Raw genomic sequence first — 26,532 nt, 5'->3', positions numbered from 1 at the left:
CAAAGCTTCCTTTGACTTCACCTTCCCTTCCCTCTAATCTACTGTCACCCAGGAGCACAAATAGCATTCCTCAAATTCTTCCCCATGACTTTCTTGCTTTGATGTTGGCTTTGGCTCTCAAACTGTCCCTCAGATCACATCTCAATTCTTGACATGGGTTGAGGCCTTTGGGTCACTCCTCCCCACTCTTACCTAACTGCTCTTATCTCTATTACACGCTTCCTGTTTCATTCTGGCAAATCTATCTGCAACATCTCTACTAAGCCCCCGTATCTGCCTGTAATTTCTTCAGCTCCAATTCTAGCAAGAATTTCATCTTTATTATCATTCTTATTTGTATATCTTTCTTCCTCATCTTTAAAAGTAGTTATTTCTTTTTTTTTAAAAAAAAAAAAAAAGATGATGGGGAATAGAAATCATGTATGTAAACAACCTATTTCTGGCTTCCAGTGCAATTCTGTGTCCCAGCCATGAGTAGCTCTAACCTCTCTAAACTCGCCAATTGGCATCACCTACTGATCTAGGGGAGCAATGTGATGAAAGTGAAAGTGCATGTCCTCTTCAATATTAGAAGGTGTGAAAAGAGCAGAAGGAAAAAAAGAAATACGGAACAGTAGGTGGGAAAAGAAATAGTATGTATGTATGTATGCATTTATGCAGCACTAGGGATTGAACACAGGGGTGCTCTAACACTCCATTATATTCTTGGCTCTTTTTATATTTTTTATTTTGAGACGGGGTCTGGCAAAGTTGCCTATGCTTGTCTGGAATTTGAAACCTCCTGCTTCTGCCCCTCAATTAGCTGGGATTATAGATGTGTGCCATCATGCCTTGTCAAGAAAATGGCATTTAAAAGCTTCATCAAGCTTAGTTTTTTGTTTTTGGGTTTTTTTGTTTTTTTTTTTTTTTTTGGTGGGGGGCCAGTGGTACCAAAGATTGAACTCAGAGCCACATCCCAGCCTTATTTTGTATTTTATTTAGAGACAGGTCTCACTGAGTTGCTTAGAGCCTTGCTTTTGCTGAGGCTGGCTTTGAACTCTCAATTCCCCTGCCTCAGCCTCTGTAGTTACAGGCATGAGCCAACACATCTGGCTTTAGTTTAGGATTTTAATCCTTTACTGATATGCCCATAATTTTATGTACCTTGAGGCAGGGCCTTGCAGAGATCTTCTTAAGGGTGGTAAATTCTCCACAGGAATGTGGATGTTCTATCCATCTATACACATTCATTATTATAGGCCACCTTATAATCAAGTTAATGCTACACAATTTTAATGCCTATATTTGTGCCTATAGGTAACCAAAGAGTATAATTTAACAGCTGTGCATGAATAAGAAAAGAATGGATATGGGATTAATGATAAATGACAAGGTCACAAGAAGACCCAATGACCAAATCTGTAAGGATAAAAATTTCAGTGATTCCAGAAGAAAAAGGTGGGGGAAGGGGAGGTCCCCGTGTCACCCAGTTGTAGAGTTGTGAGAACATTAAAAAAAATTATACCAAAGCAGCATGTAATCATGTTTGAATGGTAAATAAATTTTGTCAAAATGATATCATGGAACAATTAAATTAATAAAGTTGTACAGGTGTGTGGTCTATAATTTAATTTGTAAATTGGATTAGGTTAATGAGGGCTGGTGACATTTTTTTTTCATTAAAGGGAATTCATATGTTATTTAAGGTTGAGAAATGCTGATGCCATTGAATTCCTAAGAAGTGTATGGGAGTCACCGGTGGCTACACAAAGCAGCGGCTTCCTCTTTACTCTCCTATAGCTCCAGAGACCACACCCATCTTAATCTCTCTGGTTCTCACAGCATTGTGTAACTTACTGCAGGAAAGATAACTGTGTATGAGGGAGGCTCTTTCGCTCCGAGCTCCCCAGGAGCACAGACTAAGTCCTGTTCGTGCCTCCCGAGGGTTCTTACACAGAATTACTCCCACCCAAGATCTACTGAGTAAGAACAAAGTGCATCCACACAACACGCCACGCCTGGGACTCGTTGGGTTCTACTTTCTCGTGTCTATCAGTCACCTTCCAAGGAGGTGATTCTCAAAATGTGGCTCCTAAATGGACGTCATCAATATTTCCTAAGAACTTGCAAATTCTCGGACCCCATCCGAGAATCAGAAACTCTGCAGATGAGGCCCAGGAATCCTGTATTTTATCAAGTTTCCAGGGGTTTCTGATGCACAAATTTGAGAACTATTGCTCTGGTAGGGAGGTGGGGCCCCTGAGGGAGAATGCCTGCCTCTGTCCGTGGTCATCTACCCGAGCTGTACTTCATTTACATTTGTCACAGGGGTATCTTTGCATGTTCCCATTTGCATCCTCATCCACAGGCAGGAAGGCCTGCACATGAGGGTCAACCCATCACCAGAGCCTTCAGAACAGGGCTATTCCAAGGGGGATCCAGAAGACTCAGGGCTAAGGGACTTCCCTTCCCAGGCAATTGAGTAACATTTTCTTTTTCTCCACACTTTAAAGTCTCCTTCCCCTCCCCAGCTTTCCTTATTTAAATCTGATTACCAGATGCCTTCAATTTCTTAAAAAAAAAAAAAGACAAACATCTGTCACTCAAAAGACAGAAAAGATAAAAGCATTAATATTAATCTACTATACTGATAGATTATAAAACTACATATTGCGGATCCCATTCCCCACCTCTCCACCCCAAATCCCAGACACAAATGCTTCCCCCAAACAAGACTATCTTCAGCAGGGCTACTTAAGGGTTAAGTGGCACAGCATAATCTCTTATGCAAGAGGCAGCATTTGGCCAGCACAAGAATTCCAACATATTGACCTTGGTGCAGGAGGCCAAGACCCAGATAAAGTCACTTCAAAGTTTTGTTCTTTGTTCCTATGATAATATTAAGTTTTTGTAATCTTAGAAATGTCAAAATTAAGAGAACAAATGAAATGTCTCTCAGAGAGCTCTCTGACTCTCCATGGGTTTATCTTAACTGCAAAAATCTTCACATTTTAAAAGTCTTCAGTGAGGTGCCTCAGCACCACTGAACAAGCCATACAATTAATACATCTGCACACAAGCTGCAGTATTGTTCTCTGAGATTTTCATAGTAATGTTACTAAATGGGGCGGGGGGCTTTTGTAAATGGCACAGTATTGCTAACTTTTGTGATATAAGTTGCATTAACCATCTCTTTAAGGAAGACTCTTGCAATTGTTCACACCGTAGCTACCAATGCACATGGCCTCAGGTACACGGTCTCTAAGCAATATACACAGGCAACACAGAATCATGATACAATGCAGCATGGAGAGGACTGGACTTACGAAGGCAGCCGAGGCTCTAAGCATGCATTAGGGGTGTGCGTCAGCGGATCCCGGTCCCACAGCCAGGCATGCTTGAGCATACAGAGCACAGAATGTAATGGGGCTCATGTCCATTCACCAGCCACAAGAGCCAAAGCAAGGCTAAGGGAAGCCAGGATGACAGATGCTGTTTGGAGAACTAAATTGACCTACATAGGGCAATGCTGAAGGGAGGCAAATATTGCTTTGGGTCAAGCAGCAGTTTGAGGCAACCAAAACAGACCTCTGACCCAGATTTCCTTTTTGCAGTATCGTCTATATTGAGGAGGTCCCCAAAGCGCTCATTAGTGATAAACTGATGGTGCGTCGGGATGACGCCCGTGTGGCGTCGAGCTGCAATATCGGCCTCTTCTTGCTCGCGCTTAAGTCGTCTCTGGTCCGCTAAAAGTTTCTGCCATGAAATTGCATAAAATAGGCAGTGAATCATCTGGTCCAGGGCATTAGAAAACTGCCAACGAAAGCAACTAAAGAAGAAGGTGTTGCATGAACCATGAGGAGACTTTAAGGGTCAGATGGCTATAACTACTATGTTCCCATAGTAACCACCCTTCACATTCAGCAGGAAGGAGAGCACACTGCCTAGGAGAAACCTGGGGAGAGCTGGGATCCAGGGAGGATCAATTCCATAAGATCACACTCTCAGCCAAGTCTCCTGCCTTCTGGCAGCAAAGGCCAGGTGACCCAGGGGGCACATCCAGGGCACTGCAAGGATGCTGGGCAGCCATCAATCAGGAAAAGTCAGGCCCACCATCCTTTGGAGTTAGATGTTCATGGGTGCACTCCAGGACCCAGTTTATTTCTATTTTTAAAGACCTTTTAAAACAATCAAACAATGTTGCTTTTTTACCACTTCACTTGGGCACATCCCACAGTAGTTCCCAAGGCAGAACCAGGGCTGGCTGATGACTCCTGTGCACATTAGGCCTATTAAATCTGCCATAGGATTTCACTACCTTGTAACCAGGTTATTCTGCTGCTTCCTCTTTCGGTTACTCCTATATGTTCTCCACAGAGTGGCACTGCCCAGTTCATAAACTATGGCACCCCTTCTAAGCCAGCCCACTCCTCCCAGGGCACAATTTTTAGGAGCCCTTAGAATATGTATCAAAGACTATGTGATTGAAAGCCCCAGTTTTTCTTTTAAGAAAAGTCTAACTTTTTCTTTTTTGTAGTTGTAGATGGACAGCTTGCCTTTATTTTTATGTGATTCTGAGACTTGAACCCAGTGCCTCACACATGCTAGGCAAGAGCTCTGCCACTGAGATACAGCCCCAGCCCCCCCAGTTACATGCTTATAGAACTATTTCTTCATTAGATTAAAATAAAGCTGAGTTTAAGGGAATGATGTAGACTGTGAATATCAAAAATAAGCTAAGAATAATGGTACCTGGGGTTAAAAGAAACAATTTTTTTCTATACTAGGAAAATAGTCATCTCTTTCTATTTTTTGTTTGTTTTTCAGTCCTGGAGATTGAACCCAGAAATGTTCCACCACTGAGATACATCCCTAGCTCTTTTTTTTTTTTTTTTTTTATTTAAGAAACAGTATCATAGCCAGGTGTAGTCACACATGCCTGTAATCCCAGCAGCTTGGGAGGCTGAGGCAGGAGAATTGAGAGTTCAAAGCCAGCCTCAGCAACGGAGAGGTGCTAAATAACTCAGTGAGACCCTGTCTCTAAATAAAATACAAAATAGGGCTGCGGATATAGCTCTGTGGGGTCGAGTACCCCTGAGTTCAATCCCCAGTACCAAAAAAAAAAAAAAAGAAGAAGAAGAAGAAAGGGTATCAATCACAAAGTTGCCCAAGCTGGCCTCAAATTGGAAATCTTCCTATCTCAGCCTCCCTAGTTGCTGGGATTACATGGGTGCACTCCAGGACCCAGTTTATTTCTATTTTTAAAGACCTTTTAAAAATAATCAAGCAATGTTGCTTTTTACCAAATGCCCTCATTGTCTATTGAAATGGCCCAACAGAAAAGACTTTTAATTGTGTCTCCTAAAGCACAACAATCTTACATTTCTAGGATTAATGTCCCTTATAGGAAAGCATTAATTAGGATGGATAATTCTCAGCATGCTCAATAAAACATTAGTTTTCTTCCAGCAGGCAATTAAATACCTCATATGACATCTAGCTCCAAAGGATGGTGGGCCTGACTTTTCTACCAGGTCTACAAATAACAACTCATCAAACAGCTGTGGCATTTCCAGTATTCAGTAAATGGCTATAAAGATTAAATGAGAAAAGAAAGTGCTTTGCAAAGCACAGTACCATGAAAAGAGCACTGGCCCAGGAAACTGGAGCCTTGATTCCTAGTTCTGTCTCTGGTATAAGTTAACTTGCCAGGTGGCCCTGGGTAAGCCACACCTTGCTGTGGTCCTCTCCTGAACAAAACAAGGGAGTTGGCTACGTGACCATACTGACGATTCCGGGATGGACATTTTCTGCACTGGCATTATCATCAATGTTAATAATAAAGCATTTGCATGAAGTGGTGCAGACTGACACCCCCACAGCTGGGAGGTGTCAGTTGTTCCTGCAGTGGGCATAGATTCGTGCTTGAGGCTGCCACACACCCTTGTCAAAACCTCTAGTACTGTACCTCTGGTACTGTGGACAAGGTTAAATAATATCAGAGGAAGCGAACATCAGATGGAGTGAAGCTCTCACTCAACCCAGAGCTTAAATGTGACCTCAGTAGATCTATCAGGCCTGTGGTTTAACCACAGAAGCCCCAAAAACAAGGGTAAAGACACAAACCATTCCAGGGTCTGTGGGTCAGCATCATTCAGGAAGCAAGCTGCTCACATTCTGTAAGCAACTTATAGTGTAATAACTGTTAAATCAAGTAAGTAAAATATGCCCCCCTGTGTAGCAGGAACAAATTCTACCATAAAACCTTACGCATTGTATACTAGAGTCCCACTACTAGAATGGAATGTCATCTTTCCTCATCACAGCAGTCCAGACCTACGCTTATCTTGTATCTCAGGGGCAGGAAATACTTAACAAAGAGCCTTAGAAATCAATCTGTTGTGCATCCTGATGAACACTCATCATTAGTGAGTTTTGCACTTCCTTATTATAAACAATTCTTTACATCAAATATTTCCCCTTGTCTCCTCCCAGGGGCTGGTACTGAATGCCTAGAGGATGGGGAGAGGAATGGTAGTTTCTTTTTGTCTTTAGTCTCACCGTCTGGTAGCAATGATTATGATCATACTTTTCTCCTCAAAGGCAAACTTACCCTAAATCCTTAAGGAACTCCACCTAAACACTAGAGCTGCTCAAGACAGCAACAGAAAAAGGGGAAGGGATAGAGTTGTTAACACACAAACACCCCCGCCCCCCGCCCGCCACTATTTCAAACACATCTTGCATCTTTTAACTCATTAGAGAAAGTAGGTATTGACCCCTTTTCCTGAGAATGTAAAGCCCACAAAGTGTGCAACATAATGCTTTATCATGGCAGAGGCTTAGGATTTTGCCCATTGGGCTGATACACAGGACTACCTCCCCCTACATCCCCCTACATCCCAGGAAGAATGGGCTCTTTCCTACTACTGCACAGAGATTTCAGTCACTCCAAGTAAATATCCACACACTGAAGTTCTTGGCTGGGGCTTACTAGAACTTCTTGGGGCATCTTTTTTTCCCCCCCTGAGTTAAAGGCAACTTCCTCAAAGTTGATTTTCATTATTATTTTTCATGTTCCTCTTTTTCCTACTGCATCCTTCCCAATTTGAACAATGCTTTGTGACAACAGAGGGATAGGCAGAGCGAGAAACGTGGGTGGACTTCCTCTGAGAATATCAAGGCAGGCATTGGGAGGAGGGCAGAAGAGTGAACTCCAGCTCCCAGCTCAGGAGGCACTGAGAGAAACTGTGAGCAGAGGCTGCTCTGTGCCTCCCGTGCAGCAGTGCTAGCTGGACCAGGTACTTTTAACTGAGTGCCCATGGGGAAACTGATCCCACTTTTTGGAAAAGAGATTAAAGAGGACTGATGGAACCTATAAAAAGTCATTTGCAAAAACCCCAATCTTTGCTTCCATCCACTGGACCACATTACCTCTGATAGGTGTCTAGAATGCTACTTCCTTCATGATTTTCTCTGCACAAGTGTTAGGAGATTTAAAAAGATGAGATTTACCTCTTTATCATCATGACGCCTTCGAATAAATTCTTCTGTAGATTCCAAGTAATCAGCTGGTATAAAATGTCTCGGTGATTCAGAATCTTCAAAACAACAAAGTCGTGTTAAAAAACAGGCAAATGTTTAGTGTGAAACCAGGTCAAGAAAATATTTCACCTTTCTTTTATTATAAACAAAAGTCCTCATTGATTCACGATCAATAACCAAATTCTGAAGGAAAAAACCTAAACCCACCTCTCCCTCGTGCTTTTTAGGTTTACTTGCAAATAGTTTAATATGAAGAAAACTAACCAGAAGGCAAACGGTGAACAAAAGGAGAAGGCATTCTTTGACTGTCCCTACAAAGAGGCATCGTGCAGGCTCTACGGGGACAAACCGTACACTTACACACACAGGGCCACGGAGAGAGGCTGCCTCTCCAAAAACCACAGGTGGGCTGGGATTGGTGCAAACAGCAAGGGGCTTGAGAGTTCAAATGGGCACATTTATCAGATGAGCTAATCGGCCAATTTTTCTTTCGAAACACGGTTTGGTGGTTAGTCTAAATGACATGGGAGATCTGTTTTTAAAGAAGTGCAGCCACTACAAGCCATGGTTAATTGCCAAGCAAAACAAACAGAAGCAAAGGACAGAGAAGGAAATGAGCACCAGGGACACACGGGAGGAAGGGGCAGAGCAAGCCATGTGGAGACAGGGAGGTGAGACTGGTCAAACACATAAAATGCCACCTCCACGGGATGGTGCCAGTTCACTTTGTGGGTTGTTGTTCCTGTCCAGGCCGTGGTCTGAGTATGGCACAGAGTTCCCGTTATTAATGGCCCTCGGGCTGTCCTCCAGGATCATGGGTCTCTCCTGAGGGGGCTCTGAGCTGCAGCTAAGCCTGGCCATGGCGTGTCGGGAAGACAGGCGGGTGGGAACCAAGGGCTTCCCCCCAGAGGAGGGCTGATCCTGATGGGGCTGACCAGGGAGGTCTGGCTTCTGGCCCACCGGGGAAGGCTGTCTAGGATGGTGCTGAAGGGGCTTTTTCAACCGAAAAGGGAGGGGGCTCATCAGGTAGATGTTTCTGAGCAGGGTGCTCCTGTCCCCTCTGGACTCTGGGCGCCAGTCAGCCTGCCTGGAGGACTGCTGCTGCTCATGCTTCCGGATGGTGGTGAAGCGGGTGTACGAGGCGGGGCAAGTGCCCTTGCACTTGTTGAGACGATGTTTGGGGAAATCTCCATGAACACTGCCCTCTCTGCTGTCATTGGAGACATTTGAACAGCGGTCTATCTCATCTGAGCAGGTGGAGAGGGGCTCAGAAGGCACGAGGCCCCTGAAGCCCAAGGTGTGGTCTGCCATATTGCTACATGTCGGGGAGGCATAGACCACACTGGAGTTCATTCCGTCCACCTCCCTGGGACGGAGCTTGGTTGACTCCAGGAGGGACTCAGCTGAGCGGGCTGAGATCAGTCCACTCCTGGACAGCACAGGCGTCGGGGACTTGCTCAGCCTGCCAGACAGGTCCAGGGACGGCATGGACCGAGACCGCTGAATGAGCTGCTCAAAAGCAGTGATGCGGGAGGAGACAGTATGCTTGGGGATGTGCTCTGAGCCCTCTTGGCTGGACCCCAGCTCCCCCCTGGATAATGCCAGGCCGCTTTTTTCAAAGTGGGAGGCAAGATCGCGTACACTCGAGGAAGAGATGGATCCCAGGGAGAGGCCAGCTCGGTTGATCTGGTGCATGTCCCGATAGAACATGGTGAAGTGCAGCCCAGCCTTTTTGGAGAGAGGGCAGGGCTTCCTGGCACTGGTGCTGTACTCCTGGAGGCTCATGGTGCTGCTGGACTTGCTGTCATAATCCCGCCGGGAGCGCATGAGAAGGTTCTCGATGCTTCCCCCTACCTGGAGGGGGAGGCCTCTTTTGGAATCATTCAAAGAAACACAAAGGTTCTCACAGCTCTGCGCCTTCTCTGAGGGCAACAGGATACTCTTCTGTTCCTGCAAAAGAGCGCTGGGAGCAGAGAGCCTGGGTTTGAATTTGGAAGGAAGGATCTCTGAAATGCAGGCTTTCGCAGCTGACAGGGGCTTCTTGTGCTTACACCCAGGGCCTAAAGCACTGCTAGTGTTAAATGTTCGGCTATGAACTGAAGATGAAGAAATCATGTGAGCATTCCCACCTTTACGATCCACTGGTAAGCATGCAGAATAAAATAAACAGACCCATTAGGTTAAAGCTGAAAGCTGCTACAAAAGAAAAAAACAGAAAAAAAAAAAAAAAAAAAAAAAAAAGGAGGTAACATGCTCGTTTGTCATATGGGCTTTTAAAAAATTTCCAGTCGATGTCCGGAAGCAAAATAATCTGTGCTGCAAAGCAGGTGCAAAGATGCAACGAAAGAAATGGCCACCCTGCCAGTTAGGAAAGGCTGAAGCTCAGCTAATTTCTAAGAAAAGGGTATTAGAACAAAAAGGACAGAAATGCTTCAGAGAGAGCAAGGTCAGGGTTCAGAGGGAGGGAAACCATTAATACCAGAAAGAAAAATGGCCGGCGAGAAAACAGGGGAGGGGATACAAGAGGGCTCTGAGGCCTGGATATGGATCTGTAGGGGGCAGAGTTGGTTCCAGTTACAGGAGATTCGCCTGCTGCCAACACTCAGGGAACAGGTGTGAAGGGGAGACAGACCTGCAGACGTCACCCTGTTAATTACCTTTAGTGGAAGCTGAGCTGGAGGGTCTCTTGAGCCCACTCAGGCCCTGAAGAGGGATGTCGCCACCTTCCAAGACACTTTTATAAATCTGCCTCTCATTCTCCAAGCTAGTAAGGTCCCCAGGAGCCCCATCTGATTCCCTCTTCACTGCGTGGAAGTTGGAAGAATATATACTATGAAAAAGGTAATTGTAAAAGAAAGAAGGTGGGGAGGAGATAAGAACAAGAGTTAGCATTTGTAACATTTTTCTCAAAAGCAAATTACAAGCTCAGGGCAAGACACAATTCCCGGCATCCTAATCAAGCACTGTGCTTTCTAAAGAGCATCGGGATTTAGACACAGACAAAGACAGGTCCGTGGGGCTTAGACACTCAGGAATCTTGTCCAAATAACAAAGCCCTCCAACTGAGATGACTGTGTTTGTGCTTTAAAAGAATAACTCTGCAAAACACTGCCTGTGGAGGAAAGGTGAGGGGCGGGCGGGGGGGGGGGGGGAGGCAGGAGAAGGATGGAGGAGGGCTGAGGATGGAAGGCTGGGAGAGGATGGGAGAAAAAGTAGGAGAGAGGGCTGGGGACCCAGTGCTACACACAAGATCATATGGTTAAGGACATTAGTGGAGGGGCGTGGCCCAACATGTGGCCAGCAAATGTCAGCTACCAAAAGTCCATTACTTGGATTATTTTTTTTTAGGTTATTCTGCATAAGCACATGGGCTGATGGAACATTAAAATCAGCAGTGAAAGGAGGAGAGGCCAGCTATCTTGGGTACCTAGGAAAAATCAGTGACCATGAAAAATGATACACTGGGATTCTATATGCTAATATTTGCTCTTGTTATCACAGGCAGGTGCTTTCTTCTTCTTCTTCCCTCCAAGAGACAGGGCCTCACTATGTTGCACAGGCTAACTCTGAACTCCTGCCTAAGCTTCCCAATAGCTGGAACTATAGGCACAATACAACCACACCCTGCTTCGTAGCCTAATTTTGTACTCAAAGTTTTTGCCCAGAACCTTACGATATGCACTATGTGCATTAGTCATTGGCCATTTATATCCTTCATTTATTTTTATCTTGTTAAACTCCAGGTATTTTTCATGATACCACAAATTATTTTTGGAATGAGGTGGGCACAAAAATATAAAAATACATACTTGCTGATACCCTCCCTTTTCCTAATCATCTCACTTTTTCTATGGCCTCACTAACTGAAACATTGTCACTGACACATGTATACACACACACCCACACACACCACTCACTCTTATTGAGGAAACAAATGGCTTCCACCAGGCTGGGTTTTTTTTGTTTGTTTGTTTTTGTTTTATGGTACCAGGGGCACTTAACAACTGAGCCACATCCCCATCCCTTTTCAAATTTTATTTAGAGACAGAGCCTTACTAAATTGCTTAGGGCCTCACTAAATTGCTGAGGCTGGCTTTGAACTTGCGATCCTCCTGTGTCAGCTTCCAGAGCTGCTGAGATTACAGGCGAGTGCCACTGCTCCCAGCACCACCAGGCTGCTTATAATCCTACTGAAATTAGATGCCTATTATCTTTATGGATTTGTCAGTTCTGAAGACTCACAGTTTGATTGAATTCTTTTATTCCAATATTTTATTATGAATTTTATCAAATACCTAGAAAAACTAAAGGTTAAAGAATTATAAGAGTGAACACGGGTATTCTCCTGTTTAGATTCTCCAGGGAACACAAGCTGAATTTGCTCTGTCACCTATCTATCCATCCATCTTTCCTCTGTCTACCCATCAATGAAGAGATTTTCCACATTCCATAAAGCTAGCCCTTCCTTCTGGGTATAACCCCAGTCTCCAAGTCCCCGTAATCACAGATAACAATGGCAATTAATCTACATGCCACCTGGTGAGATGCCCTATGTGGGAGGCATGGTGCTAAGTGCCTAGTGATCATTTTCTCTCTAATCCTCACACACAAGCCTACTTCTGCCATTTTTTTTTTTTTTTTCAGATGAAGAAATGAAGCACTGAGAGATTGGGTAACTGTCACCGCAGGCAGGTTAGCGGGATGGCAGAGCTGGAACCTGAACCACACTGTTAGGTATATTATATTTTTAGTTGCTGTTTTAGATGGATGTCTCCCCACCACTGAGGAGGCAGTGGCTTACACACTGCAGGAGCCAGAGGGAGGTCAAGGCAGCTCAAGCTCCACTATGTCACTACCATCCAGTGTCACCGGCCAGGTATACACCCCCAGGACAAGCAGCATCAGAACACAAGAGTCTGAAATGGAAGCGGCAGAGACTGTCTGGAAGAGTAATGTCCCCACCCTAGAATGGCTCAGGACCCCTGAGCAACACCAGTGCTTCCAGCACTGAAAATGTCCCTCCCAACTCCTGCCCATACTGGTTAAGAGCTGCTCAAACCCAATTTCAAGGGAATACCAAGTGGGGCAGACATCAGGGCTCCCCCAGGTCCCTCCTCATTCTCCCTGGCCTGGGTGAAGGATTAAATGCTTTCTCCTTCTCTTCAGCCATGATAGAACATTACAGGGATTCTAAGAGAAAAGGAAATTGACTCTCAGGGCTGAAAACATGCAAATGCAGTAAGTCTACAGAGCAGCCTCCAGGGTTCACCTCTCACTGGGAGAAACCTTGAAGAGGGACAGGATGGGACCAGGCTCTTTCCCGGACTGTGTCCTTATTTGCAGGAGCTGACTGGTCTATAAATTCCATGAGTAGACTCAATAAATATTTATTGAATGAAAAAAATTTCACATTTTCTAAAACTAAAACTGGCATATGCGATCTGATTAAGGACACGTCTGATGTATGAAATTATGAATTGAGAAATTCTTTTCCAAGTATAAGAATGATATTAAATTGACTTTAGGGATCCTGTCTCCTGACATCAGTGACCTGAAACCATCACCATGGAGAAAAGAGTTGTACTGCAGGGAATTAGGACAAGCCAGGCTCAGGCTGGTTGTCCTTAGTGGTGCTTCTCACCCTGCCTACAGGCAACACTCCTACAGAAAAAGGCACATTTTCCCAGGCTCAGGGACCAGGTCTGGGGCCAAGGGGCTGCCAGCCTTGCAGCCTTGCAGCCTTGCAGCCTCTGGCCTACCTGATTCTGTCTGCAGGAGAAGCTCATAGATGTCCATCCTCCACCCCAAGGTTCTGAGAAGAACCTCAATTCCTGCTAGATTGCTGAGGAACACTGAAGGTGACCTGCAAGGCAGTGGCACTATATTCTAATTTCTAAAAATGCAAGGCCAGTTAAACTAGACTTAACTTTAAATTTACCTAGTTAAAACTGAACCTGACCCTTTTCTAAATTTTCTATTTCCAGCCCACCCCCTTCTTTTCCGTTGTATTTTCTGATTTTGTCCTTTAGTTTGACACTGTTTCCCCTTTTTTGAATAACCTCAGCTACAAAATGATTCAAGTGTAGCTGTCCTTTACCCCTGCCAACCAATAGATGTGGTATCTGAGATATATTTTGTAAGAGGACACAGCCTAAAGCCCTTTATACCTCTTTCACCATTGAAGACTGACTTTGATAGCAGCTTCCGTCCTGCTGCCCTTACCGTCTTTTGAATCACCTCAGCCTTGGTCAGAACTTCCAAACCATCTTCCTGACCTCCTGTTAACTTCACTCTGTCATGACTCAGCCACAGCCGACTGTTGAATCTTACACCTCTCCCTACCTTACCAGACATCAGAACTCACCCTGGCCCAGCCCACTCTCTGGCTGCATTCCACCCCATATCACCATTTCTTCCTGCTTCCCACAGAACCACAAACCAGCACTCAGGAAACCTCTCAGAATGGAGTTGCTTACAGCCAATTGTTTTCTTTCTGATATCAAAGCTGACAAAACAATACTTTTTTCCAGATGTGTAACATTTTGCAACTAAGGCAGGCTTATTTAGAAAACAGTCTATAAGAGCTCTGGAACAATGTTTTTAAGTGTATCATCTCCATCAGCTCTCCTAATGTTGGAAAGACAGACATCATTTGTTTCACTGTTCAAAAAAGAAAAGTAAGGACCAGAGTGGTGAAGGCATTTGCCCAAGTCACAGAGTGGCTGGGTCCTCATTATATCTAGGTAGATCAGAGAAGATGAGAGAAGCAACCTGGGACTCAAAGCTTGATTGGACTCAAAGGTACAATAAGGATTAGCAGTTACTGTTGTTAAGTCTAAAAAAACCAAAAACAAACAAACAAATAAAAACAGGTTGAGAAGTTCAGCTCTGAGCAGCTCAAGTTGAGCCAGATCTGGGTTCAGACACTGCAAGCCAAGAGGAGACAGGCAGAGAATTCAGCCTCTGGCTAACATGCGGAACTGGCTGCTGGGTTTCAAGAGGATTCAGCAAAAACACAGCTACTGCAAGAATAAAGTGATTATCCTAGGCCAACTTTTCCAACTGTGCTAATAGGCAGGCTCTGGAGGCAGTGGCCCAGGTCTTGGAAGGCCAGATTCCAGTCTGACTCCAACAAGGAAGGTGGAGCAGCTAAGCCAAGCTCCTGTTGTCTAGAAACTTGAAAGCAGGCTGTTTCTCTCGGCTTTTGATGTCATTCATCTGCAATACTAACAGGTATGGGGAGATTGCCCAAGACCTCGCCTGTAAATCTGTTATCTATACAGACCTTTCTTTTGGAAACAGACACATATTCAACTGCTTTCTAGACACTGCCATCTGGATTTTCCCAGGAATCTTAAGACTGACACATCCCAAGCCAAATCCAGCTCTGTTCTGCCACTTCCCATTAACTAAGCCAGAAAACCACACGAATCAATTCCCTTCTCCCTCCCTTTGCCACACAAATCTAATCAATAACCAGGCCCTGCTTTCTCTGGGTTCTTGACACAGCCAACAGTAATCTCCTCACTCTATCTCCTGGTTAGCATCTCACCATCCCTCACCTATAACCCTGCGACACACACACCATCACCACTCCAGCCTGACTCCCTCCAATCATCTCTGCATATCACTGCTAGTGATATTTCTAGAAAATATTTCCTGCTGTCACACTACTTATTGATCCATTCAACAAATATTTACTGAGCATGTCCTCTGTTTCAATCACTCTCCTAGGTAGAGGACATTCAGTCGGAGCTCACATTCACTGTTCAAAACAATTTGGTGATTTCAGGAAGGAAAAAACAAAAAGTAACTGTGGTTAACTACAGGGGAAGGGGGTATCTAGACAATCCACTCTAAGTTTCAAGTTATAGTCTTTTGTAATGCATGACACAATTATTTTTATATTTATAATATATTGTCACATTTTCTTGACCTTTCCTCCTCCACAAAACAAGGGGTGCTCATTTCCTCTTGGGTCTCATCATTGCATCTATCTATCATACTGACTTCACAGTCTGTTTCCCATGTTATACCTGAACCCCTCAGAAGCAATTTATTTTATTAGTTTTTGCATGCCTGGTACCTAGTGTGCACTGGTGGAATAAGTGATTCTGAAAGTAAATGCCTACATGCACACGGATTTCTGATATACTTTCAGGTGCCAGGGGAATCTCTAATATATCATATAGTTCTTCAGGTTATGTGTGTTCTTAAGTCAGATTAAGGGGACTCTGGTATCCTGTATATCTAGGAAACAGTGACTTGCTCTTGAGTGCCACCATCTGGCCAAATAGAGTAAAGCTCTCTTGGTTAGGCACAGAAGACATCAGGGCTAATCAATACTGAAATATCAAGCAATGATGAAAATGAGTAGTTCCCACTAATTGATACATCTGACAATGCTAGAGAAATGAAAGAAAAATCAGACATTACTGTGATGGTAACCATAAGAATATTTTTTTAGGGCTAGGACTGGTCATTATATCAGGATCAGGACTATGGCTGATTTTCTTCCTCTGTTCCTAGTTCCTTTCATATCATGTGATATATAATCAATTCTAATTAACAAAATTCTAAACTGTAGTCTGTCCAAGACACAAAAGTAGGTTTCAAAAGCATCACTTCCCCAATTGCCACAAAGCTGGGAACCTGAGCCATCTGGAATTGCTTTCTTCAATTTTTGGTTTAGAAAAAGTTTGAGTACATCATCCCTAGCCATCCAGGAAAAGGGAACAGAATCAGTGTGCAAGTTGCCTCAGTGCCAATCAAGCTGGATTTGGGTGAGATTTGCAGACCCATCCATCTATCCAGCAAACATTTATTGCACACTTCTCTTTGTATCAAGCTGGTTCTCACTAATAACAAATATAGAAAAGTGTGCTGGGTGCTGTGGCACATGCCTATAATACCTGTGACTCTGGAGCCTCAGTAGGATAGAAAGTTTGAGACCAGCCTCAGTAACTTAGCAAAGCCCTGTTTCAAAATAAAAAGTAAATAAATAAAAAGGACAGGATAGAGTGACAAATGCTATGGGGTTCAAGCCCCGAACAAAAGACAGAGGGGAAAAGAAAAAATCGTATGCATTTGAACAAACCAGGAGAAAAGCAAGCCTCATACTGAAAATTCCTCAAACAGTAGTAGAATGAGGAAGAAACTATCTATTACTGTCAAGTATTTCACAAGAGCTGACTATGGCTGGAAAACAGAGGTCTTTAGAAACCTATTTCAATGATTCAAAATAAGTTGATAAATTAACACATCAGATATCTTTATGGATGCTCAGAATGCCTGAAAACGATTTGCTCTGTTAAAAACTGTATTAGTCACCTTCAGTCCTACACAGAGTTGCTTAAATTATGTGATGGCTCAAAAAACAAAGAACCTTGCTATGTTTTCTGCTAGTTTATTACCAAACTGGAGTCAGTAATGATGCAGGTGAGACTTTACTGCTGACACAGGTTCCCTATCCCAGAACTTCACTGTTCCTACTATGGATAGAGCGCTCCTTGTTCCAGCTGAGGAACTGTGGGCATTACACTACCTCAACATGCCATTTCCTCACCTATGCAATGGGGATTTTGATCCTGGAATGTTGAGAGGAATAAACAAGGTAAGGTAGATAAAATGTTAAGCATAAGGCCTGGCACATAGGAAATGCTCAGTAAGCAGCTTTCCTCCTCCATGACCCTCCACCATGATGTCCTGCCTCATTGCCTCAGGCCCACGACAAAGGAGTTGATTGACCTTGGACTGAATCTTTAACACCAAGAACCCAAAATAAACTTTTCCTCCTCTAAGTTATTCCCATTAGGTATTTTGGTCACAGCAACAAAATGCTGACTAACTCAGGACAACATCTTCATTCCTATGAATAGGAATATAGCATAGAGCCTTAACCCAGAAGAGTTAAGGAATCAATTCATCTGATCACTGAGCTCAGAAGCAGCCTTCTCTTCCTTGTGCCCTTGAGAGAGATAGGGGTGAAGAGGCAGAGGGGGAGACCAGGCAGCAGGGTTAACACTGGGCAAGCCTGAACCAGTGAGGGCAGGGAGAGGCCTGGTTGAAGATTCCAACCAGACACTGTGCAGTCAGCAAGGCCAAAGTGACAAGCTAGTAACAAAGGGGAAGCCTTGGGGTCCTAGGAGAATCTGTGGAGAGCTGTGGCCTGGAGGAAGCCCTTTACCCGCAGGTCACCAAAGGTCATCTGGTGGCCTTCACCTCTGGAAGCATATCTCCTGGGATCTAGGGGACCTGTGAATTGTCACCCTCACAGCTGAAGGCAGAGCTTCACTGGAAGCTCTTCAACAAATTAAGACTCAGAAACGAGAGCAGAGGGAGAAAGGGGAGGAGGTTCCAATGGCATGTCTCAGCCCGCACACTTCTGTGTCATACTGGTGGTTTGGTCACTACCCCACAGTGGGTACAAGAGAGTATACCCTGCCTTCTGAAGCCAAGGTGGGAACTCTCCACGAAGGCAAGTAACTTTCCTTCCAGCTGCTATCTTAATATACCTTCTCAATTTTTTCTTATACTCTGGGATATATTAATCGTGAAGCACACATATTTATAGAAGAAAAATTAACATAATGGATCCAAGTTATTCTTGTTAGAGCTTTTGAGCACTATTCTAAAAGGATTAAAGTTTTTCCATCTTCCCACTGAAATACCCAAGTCCCAGCCAACTTTCAAATGAAACTCCTCTAGCCTAGTACCTGCATTGGCATGGTAGGCAGGACACACTCAAATGACTATAATACTTATAAAAAAAAGTCTATAAACAGCAATTTTGCTCATTGTGGCTTTACCAACCCAAATGGAACAGGTAATGGTTGTGCTGTGCTGTTCCTTCTTTTCATATTCCAAAGAACAGTCTGCAGATATAATGGTGTAAAGACAAGGAAATGCTCCTACCAGAACCAGCTCCTTTCCCCAATTTATTGGGTGTGTCAGGCACCAATGGAGATGGAGGGCCTTGTCCTTAAGGCCCTTATGCATCATTAACTCTTATATTTATAAAATATAATTCAGGTATATGGCAGCAGAAATAAGAGCCACACAAGGTACTATCATGAGATTGGACATAGGAGGCTCAGTTAGTACCTATTAACAAGCTAGAATGTTTGCCATTTACCATCTATCTAATGCAGTGGGGGTAAAAGCACTGAAAACCCTCAGCTGGGCTGATAACTTCATAACTGAGTTCAGAGGAGGACAATCTGGTAGAGGACTTATAATGGTTTGGGGGAGATGGACAGGAGGCTGATGGTTACCCCATGAAGAACTGAGTAGAGGATGCAGAGTTCTAAGAATCTATTGGGGTGGTCCCACATAATGTGAGACTCAAGTTTAAGTTGGCCCCTTCCTGGCTCCAAGTTCCTCATGGAAGATCTAGATTGAGGACCCAACCTCACGAGCTATCCCAGCAGGATCACTCCCTTGCAGCCACATACCCCTTCCCAAGAATTTATAAAGGAGAACGGATTCTAAACAAAGACAAATAACTTCACATTCTAAAAGTTAAAACATCAACATGAAGAAAAGCTTATTAAAGGTAGTATGAGTCATCACGAAATTAATTAGGAAGAGAAGGAGAAAACAAAAGAATAACTTGAACACTATAATTAGATTTCTACTGGACATCAAACTGTACATCATTTGAAGCCATTAGATGGACACAAATATAACACACTGGGTCCAAAACATGAGGAGTGACTACTTACTATCCAGGAGGCTCTGGGGAGATGTCCAGAGAGGGGCTGACTGCTGAGCTCTGCAAATGCAAAAAAAAAAAAAAAGAATAATAATCTGTAGATGATTTATTTTGTCTCAGAGATTTCAAGCTAAGGGGGAAAGATAGAAGCCACTTTCCTTTCCTAATTTAGACAAAAATCTCTAGGAGCCAAGGGGCCTGGATGCAAAGGTTTCTGGTGCTGGTGAAGGGTGGTGCTCTTCTTGGAGAGGAAGCTTTCAGGGCACAGGGGTTCTCCATGCTCTAGACTTTTCCTTCCAGTTGATACAGCCACAGCTCTCTGGGTGAGTCAGGAGATGGCCTCCTGACTTAATTGTCTTCAGTTGCAGGTCCACCAGGCAATGGTCCTCCTCTGGGCCAATATGCAACAGCACACCCTTCACCAGCGTTTCCCCAGCCCTCAGACTCCCCTGCTGTGCTCACTGCAGATCCCTTCATGCACCCGAGGTACCACATCCAGAGAGAGGGTAATGCAACACTTTAGATACAGAATGCACACAAAAATGCATTTTGAAAGACCACACTGTATTCAGATAATTTGTTTATGGCTGCAGATTGAAAAGTGTGGAAATGGGGAAAAACATAATTTCACAAAAACCTACTAATGACCATTTCAGGGAATGCTTTATGAAACTACAGGCCACCACACAAAAGAAGAAAATCACCAAGAGCTACATGCAGAGAGAAAGCAACATAAGTGTGTAGGTTAGGGTCTCTTTTGTTGTCTTGGAGAGAAAAATGTGAAGGGCTCAATATATTTATTTTCCAATAAACCAATGTAAAAATTAATACTCCTATTTAAAATACTCCTATTTAAAAAAATTAATACTCCTATTTAAAATAATAATAATCATTTTAAAGAAAACAAGCTATCTGGAGAAGAGACATTTAGGGACAGGAGAGAAAGAGAAAGAAAAGGGAGAGACTGTGGAAGAGGGAAAGGAGATGGCACAGAGTAGGAGGCCTTCATGGAGGCTCACTCACCCTGCCTTCTGCTTGCCAAAACACCCACCTTTCATCTTTGAGGGCATCTCTGTCCAGGATGAGAAAGCACCAACTCTTACCTCCACATTCATCCTCCAGCCCTCTGGCTACCCTGGTCTCACTGACCTTCCTCTCTCCATCTTGAATCTCCTACCTCTCGGCATCTGTTCCATTCTGCTCTTCCACCTTGGAAGACCTTGCCCTAGTCTCCATCACTGTGACATCCTCAGGGAACATCCCACTCCCTTCCTTCCTTCTATGATTACATCTTCTCAATCAGTGCTGCACTTCCGCCGGATTCCCTCATCATTGGCAAATATCTAACTCCCAACAGCTACTCAGCCAGCGCCCTTCAAAGTCTTGACTAATTTCTTAGTTATCAATTCCACTGACCTTTCCTGGGAGTCCATGTTTTGGGACTCTCTGAAGCACTTGGGTCATTCTCATACTTCCTTTACAGATGTCTCTCTCTCTCTCTCTTCTCCCAGTTCTTTGTCCCTCACACCAATTAGGTAAAATGTCCCACTGCAATTTCCTGGGTGATCTCTCTCCCATCTCCCAGCCCTCTGTAAGGGCTCTCTTCACTGCCTGCCTGGACTACAGCCACAACTTACTCACCTCTGAGACTCCAGTGTCCTCTCCCTCAATTCATCCTCTCTAGAGCAATGCCATTAGTCTCCCTAAAATACTTCCAGAAGTACATCACTGATTTGAGGGCAAAATTCATCATCTCCTTAGCCATATTCTCTGCACCTCTACAATCCAGGGTCAAGACTCTTTCCCAAACCTACCTCCTACTATTTTTACCCTAAAATTCTCATTCCAAAAGATCTTGTCCTATCCCTTAATTATTGTGCTTCTGTGATCTTTACAATGCTTTCCCAGTGCTTCTAATGGACATCCTCTATTTGCCATGTGCTTAAGTTCCATTCACCCTTTTGGATCTTGGCTAACTCCTCTGAGAAGTCTTCCTGATTTCCCATAAGACTTCTCTCTGGGGCCCTCAGAGCCCATGCCGTTCATTTAACTCTTAGCAGACACCGCTATCTTTTACTTACGAGTGTAACTGAACTGTCAAGTTCCTGAAGGCAAAGGCTCTCTTCTTGTGTCGGAGCAGGACTCCACCAGCAACGTCCCACACATATTCACACCAATAACAGGCATCAGTCAATTGAACCAGTGTAAAGATGATTCACAGAGGCACCAGACACTTCTTTAAGTTCTGAGTGCTGGAAACATGCTCTGCCCTCAGGAAGGTAGCAGTTAGATCAGGGGCTCTCTAGCTGCCTCCCATCCTTGCATGGCTTACGGAAGCTTACATTATTTTGGACTACTTTGAAAAGTGCCTCCTGATTCATTCTTGGCCAACCTATCACAGACCTCCCATCCTGTATCCTAGCCCACATCAGGACTTACCTGACACCACAGTTCTTATTCCAGAACTTGCTATGGTCTGCACCCCACTGGAAGTTTCAATCCAACAGTAACTACACCAGGTTCCTCCTTGCCCAGCTTCCCCCAATCCCAATCACCCATCTGCCTCAATTGTGTGCATGGTGACTCACTTCTTATACCTCTTTCAAGTTTTAAGGGAGGGCCTGGGCCTAACTACTGGCTATGCTGCTTCCTCATCCTTCTGTGTCTCTGGATCTCTGAATCTAACTGCCCTGCCTATCCTGCAGCTCACTGACTTTGGACACTGGATGCTCTTACCAGGGATTGAACCCACAGTGGTTGCTACCATAATCCCCTGATTACTCCATCCTTTTTCTGGTTTGAGTTTCCAACATCCACATCACTGTTCACACCCCTCGTGTTGGTGGTCCAACCCTTTTTGTCCTAGTTCTGCTTCCATATAACATGGATCTGTTAGTGCTTTCCACTTTTCCTGCCATAGTCCAGGGACCTTCTTGGCCTCTTTGGCAGTGTCCACATTCCTTTTAACTTTCTCTAAAGTTAGCTTTTCCTCTAAGACTTGCCTTAATTTTGCCAGGGAGTCCTGGGGACAGTTCTGCAAAAATTTGGTTTGTCCTCAGAAACCCATTAACCTGAACTGGTTCTCTTTCCCCTACTTTTATTTTATTTATTTACTTATTTTTTGGACCAGAGATTGTACACAGGGGTACTAACCACTGAGCAACATCCCTAGCCATTTTTCTTTCTTTCTTTCTTTTTTTTTTTTTTGAGACAGGTTCTCACTAAGTTGCTAAGACTGGCTCTGAACTTCTGTTCCTCCTGCCTCAGCCTCCCAAGCCACTGGGTTTACAGGCATGCACCACCACACCTGGCTCTCTCCCCTACCTATTAATAAATGACATTTTGACAAAGCTCCCTTTAAAAATATTGATGCAGGTTTGGTCTCCAATACTTGTTTATGGCTAGGCTGTCTGACTTCTGAAGTGCACTTTTTCATTGAGAACTTTATGAGCTTTAAAATATAAATACTACAGCTTTGACAGGGACTTAAACAGAAAAGGCACTCAAATGACTTCTGCTATGTTTTTGAAAATGACCTCTGAGGTTGGTATCTCCCAGGGCAACAAAAAAAGACAAAGAACTTGCCTGAAAAAAATAACTCCCTGAAAATTCAGAGAAGCTAAACAGAGGCAAAGGAAAGGAACTTAAAAGGGTCACCCTCTAAAAAGCAAAGAAAAAGAATGGTAAGGCTGTGGCGGGGAGCGGGGGAGCAAGTTTAAATCACCAGCCACTCTGCGCATATTTGAAAAATGCCCTTTAAGGGAGATGCCAAGCTCAAAAGGAATCCAAACAAAAAATTGGCAGTGGGGTGGGGTCTCAAACAGGAATCAAAAAGCCATGCAGCTTAAAATAACCAGCATCACCGTCTGTCACCTCAACTACATCAGAAACCATAGAACAGAGAGGAAAACAAAGCAGAGTTTGAAAAGGAACCGACAGCATGAGAAAAACCGGGAAATACCTGTGGCAGGTCTGCACTGGGTGTTCTATTTATCGTCTCCATTTTTTCTAAATCTGCCTCTAACTCTGTTTGGCAGAGGTTGAGATCTTTTTCTAGATTAGTCTGGTTCAAGAAAGAAAAGATGGGAAAGAATGTTTTAGTTTAGACAAAAGGGGACAGAATGGAAGGTTAAGTTTGAAAATGAAGTTTTTAGTGTTATACTTTAATAAGGCCCAGATGGCATGAGTTAATCATAAGAGCTCATTAGAAATTAAAGACATGAAAACAGAGAATGCAACATTAGGCATGTACAACAGAAATCCTGAAGTATCAGAGCTTCAAAAGTCTATTCTACTTGCTAACGAGAACTACCAATACCACAAAAAAAAAAAAAAACCCTACCTTTAAGAAAAAAGCCTACTTTCTATCTTTTCAGACTAAGTGACTGTGGCACATACCGTATGTCAGAAGAATAAGTAATTGTTTTTAAAAACCTCTAAACATTAGTATATGTCTTAGAGACTTTGTTAAATAGTTTTATCACCAAGTTAAAAAAAAAGTATCAAGTTAAACAAAAAACAAAAAAGAAAAAAAATGATTTAAGAAAAGAAAACAAACCCACAACACTCACACTAACCAAGGCTAGAGAGCACACACACAGTCCACGGAGGAGGCACAGCGGAATTACCTTTCTATCCTCTCTAGGAAGGATAGAGCAGTCTCCAGGAGTATAATCCCATATCTTTTTGGGAGGCTGACGGGAAGCAGAGGAGGAAATGAAGAAATGAGCATAAAGACATAAAGACAAACATGGAGGCTGGCTCAAACAAGGAGGGGCACACTGGGAAAACTGTACCAACATAGAGAGGCCAACTCAAAGCAAAGGGCTGGGGACTCTGCCTGAGGACTTGAGGCTGCCTGCCCCAGGGAGGACCTGGAATCACTAACTAGGAAGTGTGTTTTTAACGACTGTGTCTCCAGAGCAAATCAGCATTAGCTTCTAAGTATTGAAAACTTACAAAAAGGAAAGGGAAAAACCAAAAAAGCATTAACACAAATTTGAACCAAATCAGAAACTTTCAAATCCCCCCTTGTTCTTTCCAAACTAACACTGGATATTATACATTTTTGAAACATTCTTCCCTACTGTAAAAAAAAATAATTCATTATATGTTAACAAATATGTGAATCTAGATGTTTGACTAATGGAGGGTAAAATGAACTATATGTGTTTCCTGTAGTTTGTAGCAATAAAACCTTCATACAAAATAGGCAGAAATGGTACACTAGACAAATTCATAGTGGTGGTTTTTAATTCTCCTTTTATAGTTTAACTAGACTTTAAAGATATTGTTGTCAGTAAAGACACAGTTCCATCCTCCTTAGAGAGTTTAAACTTAGAATTCAAACAGTAGACTGGTAAGGTTATTTTTATTTTTATTTTCTACTTAACCCTTCATGTTAGAATTAAAAGCTGCATCCCTAAGATGGAAATCTTCTGGGTGGTTGTTGTAGATTTAACAATGGAAGGGTTTGGAGCACAGGATAGTCAGAAGTTCCAAAGCAACATCCCTTTCTTTCTTTCTTTCTTTCTTTTTTGTTTTGTTTGTTTGTTTGTTTTTGAGGTAGGATCTCACTAAGTTGCTAAGGCTGGCTTTGAACTTCTGTTCCTCCTGCCTCAGCCTCTCTCTAACTCTGGGGCTTCTCTCCTGCCCCCTGGACTTTCTTGTTCTTGCCTACTTGAAATCTCTTAGACAAGGACCTCTGAGGAGATGAGAAACATCTCATTACTGAGCTCCCACAATTTTATGCAACTTTCATTATAAACAATCTTTGGAAACATTCCAACTGGTTTGTGTTGAGAAATGTGGCCTTGAGTTGTGGATGAAAATCATGTCAATTTCTGTAGAAGTTAGAGGAGAAAGGAGAAGGAAAAGCTGATATTCAGGTTCTCTGTAATGAATCTGCAAAAGAAAAGTGATCCAAAATACATTCACCACTGATGGCAACAGATCAGTAATGTCATCTCTGTATATGTATATTCTGCGTTTTGTAAAGTTAAATGATATTAACAATAGTGTTTATCTTTAGCACTTAATACATTTGGACTGTTTATCTGGGAAGTAGTCTTTTTATAGTTACATGTTACCCCTACTTATTTCTTTATCATAAAAAAAAACAGTAAACAAAAAACCAAGATAGTATTTACAAATTAAATTGGTTTTAAATAGCCATCCCCAAAATGGTCCCTGTAATCTTGAATTATTTGCTGCTGTGTGATAACTTGTTGAGCTAAAAGTTGTTATAGTCTGAATCTTGCTAAATTCATTTTAAGTGGCTTTAAGTGAAGTAGTTGAGGAAGAGTTCAAGGTAAAAGTCTAGTGCCAAATTTCTGGTGGGCTTAACTTAGGGGAAGTGAATTCATGCTGGTGCAAACAACAATTAAAAAAAAAAAAAAGGTAGGAATGGTAATTTATGTGATTTGGTAGGAGTTTCTATTTCATCTGCTTCTGAATGTTTAGAAAAATTTCCAAAGTAACTCCCAAGATTTACACCATTTTATGTCTCTTACTCCTTTGTGGTCCATAGTGGCTGAGGCAGAAAGACAAAGAAAAAATTTCTCCCTGTCATACTGTCTTCCCAAATCTGTTGGTTCAACTTGATAATAAGCCCACTCTTAGGTGCCTCAAGCCATTAAGGAACTGTTTATCTCAATGCAGTTCCTCAGGATATGGGCATTGATTAGGTTATTTTGGCAAGTCTTCAAAAGTGTTATTATCTTTTAAAGTAAGACCTACACAGAAGGGAGCAGTCCCATTAGGATTAGGAAGTCGGTGCAAGGAATGTGTGTGGCTTCGGAGAAGAGGCCATTTTGAAAGTATCTCTAAGTCTAAATAATGAAGGGTGTTTAAAGCAATAGGAATACAAGTTATAGGAAGGTCCCAATAAACAAATGGATTGTGTTCTCAGTATTGGTTTGAGATGGTTGTACAGTTCTCAGATCAGTTTCCCCTAGAGTCCGTGTTAACTTACCAAGCTATTCCCAGCTTATTGAATGTATGCTGGGAAAGCAATGTTGTCTATTGTTGCCAACAAATATTGTATGTAATGATAGATTGTTTACAATGATTTAGAAACATAAACCAATCACAATTAACTAGGGAAAAAAAGTCATGATTTTTTCCTAAAAGCTTACATTTCAGATAAAAACTAGTTCAATTATTTGACAGAGAAGATGGCTAGAAATTTTTGGCTTCTGAAAGGAATTTCAAAAACAATCGCATGGAAACTTTATTAAACTTAATGTAAATAGCTTTTGCTTTCCTGAATCAAAGTAGCATATTATTGTTACATA

The 26,532-nt window shown here is 42.9% G+C and overlaps 1 protein-coding gene across 23 annotated transcripts in view; it reads right to left on the bottom strand.

Moving 5' to 3' along the window:
- The window catches only part of Sorbs1 (sorbin and SH3 domain containing 1), a 231,918-nt gene that overhangs the window by 29,187 nt on the left and 176,199 nt on the right, over positions 1-26,532 (bottom strand). For 10 of the 23 annotated variants that reach the window (XM_071611058.1, XM_071611061.1, XM_071611070.1 and 7 more), the window contains 4 exons: positions 19,248-19,297; positions 10,182-10,354; positions 7,495-7,580; positions 3,568-3,735 (listed from right to left, as the gene is read on the bottom strand). In XM_071611058.1, the coding sequence (XP_071467159.1) occupies positions 3,568-3,735; positions 7,495-7,580; positions 10,182-10,354; positions 19,248-19,297 (477 nt within the window). Of the gene's footprint in view, positions 1-3,567; positions 3,736-7,494; positions 7,581-10,181; positions 10,355-19,247; positions 19,298-23,198; positions 23,301-23,865; positions 23,932-26,532 lie in introns of all 23 variants that reach the window. The other 13 variants (XM_071611075.1, XM_071611055.1, XM_071611060.1 and 10 more) reach the window with 6 other exon arrangements.

The sequence above is a fragment of the Marmota flaviventris genome, chromosome 4, assembly GCF_047511675.1.
Source record: "Marmota flaviventris isolate mMarFla1 chromosome 4, mMarFla1.hap1, whole genome shotgun sequence".
NCBI lineage: Eukaryota > Metazoa > Chordata > Mammalia > Rodentia > Sciuridae > Marmota > Marmota flaviventris.
The sequence above is the reverse complement of the archived record's forward strand: the minus strand, read 5'-3'. Positions and strand labels throughout refer to the sequence as shown.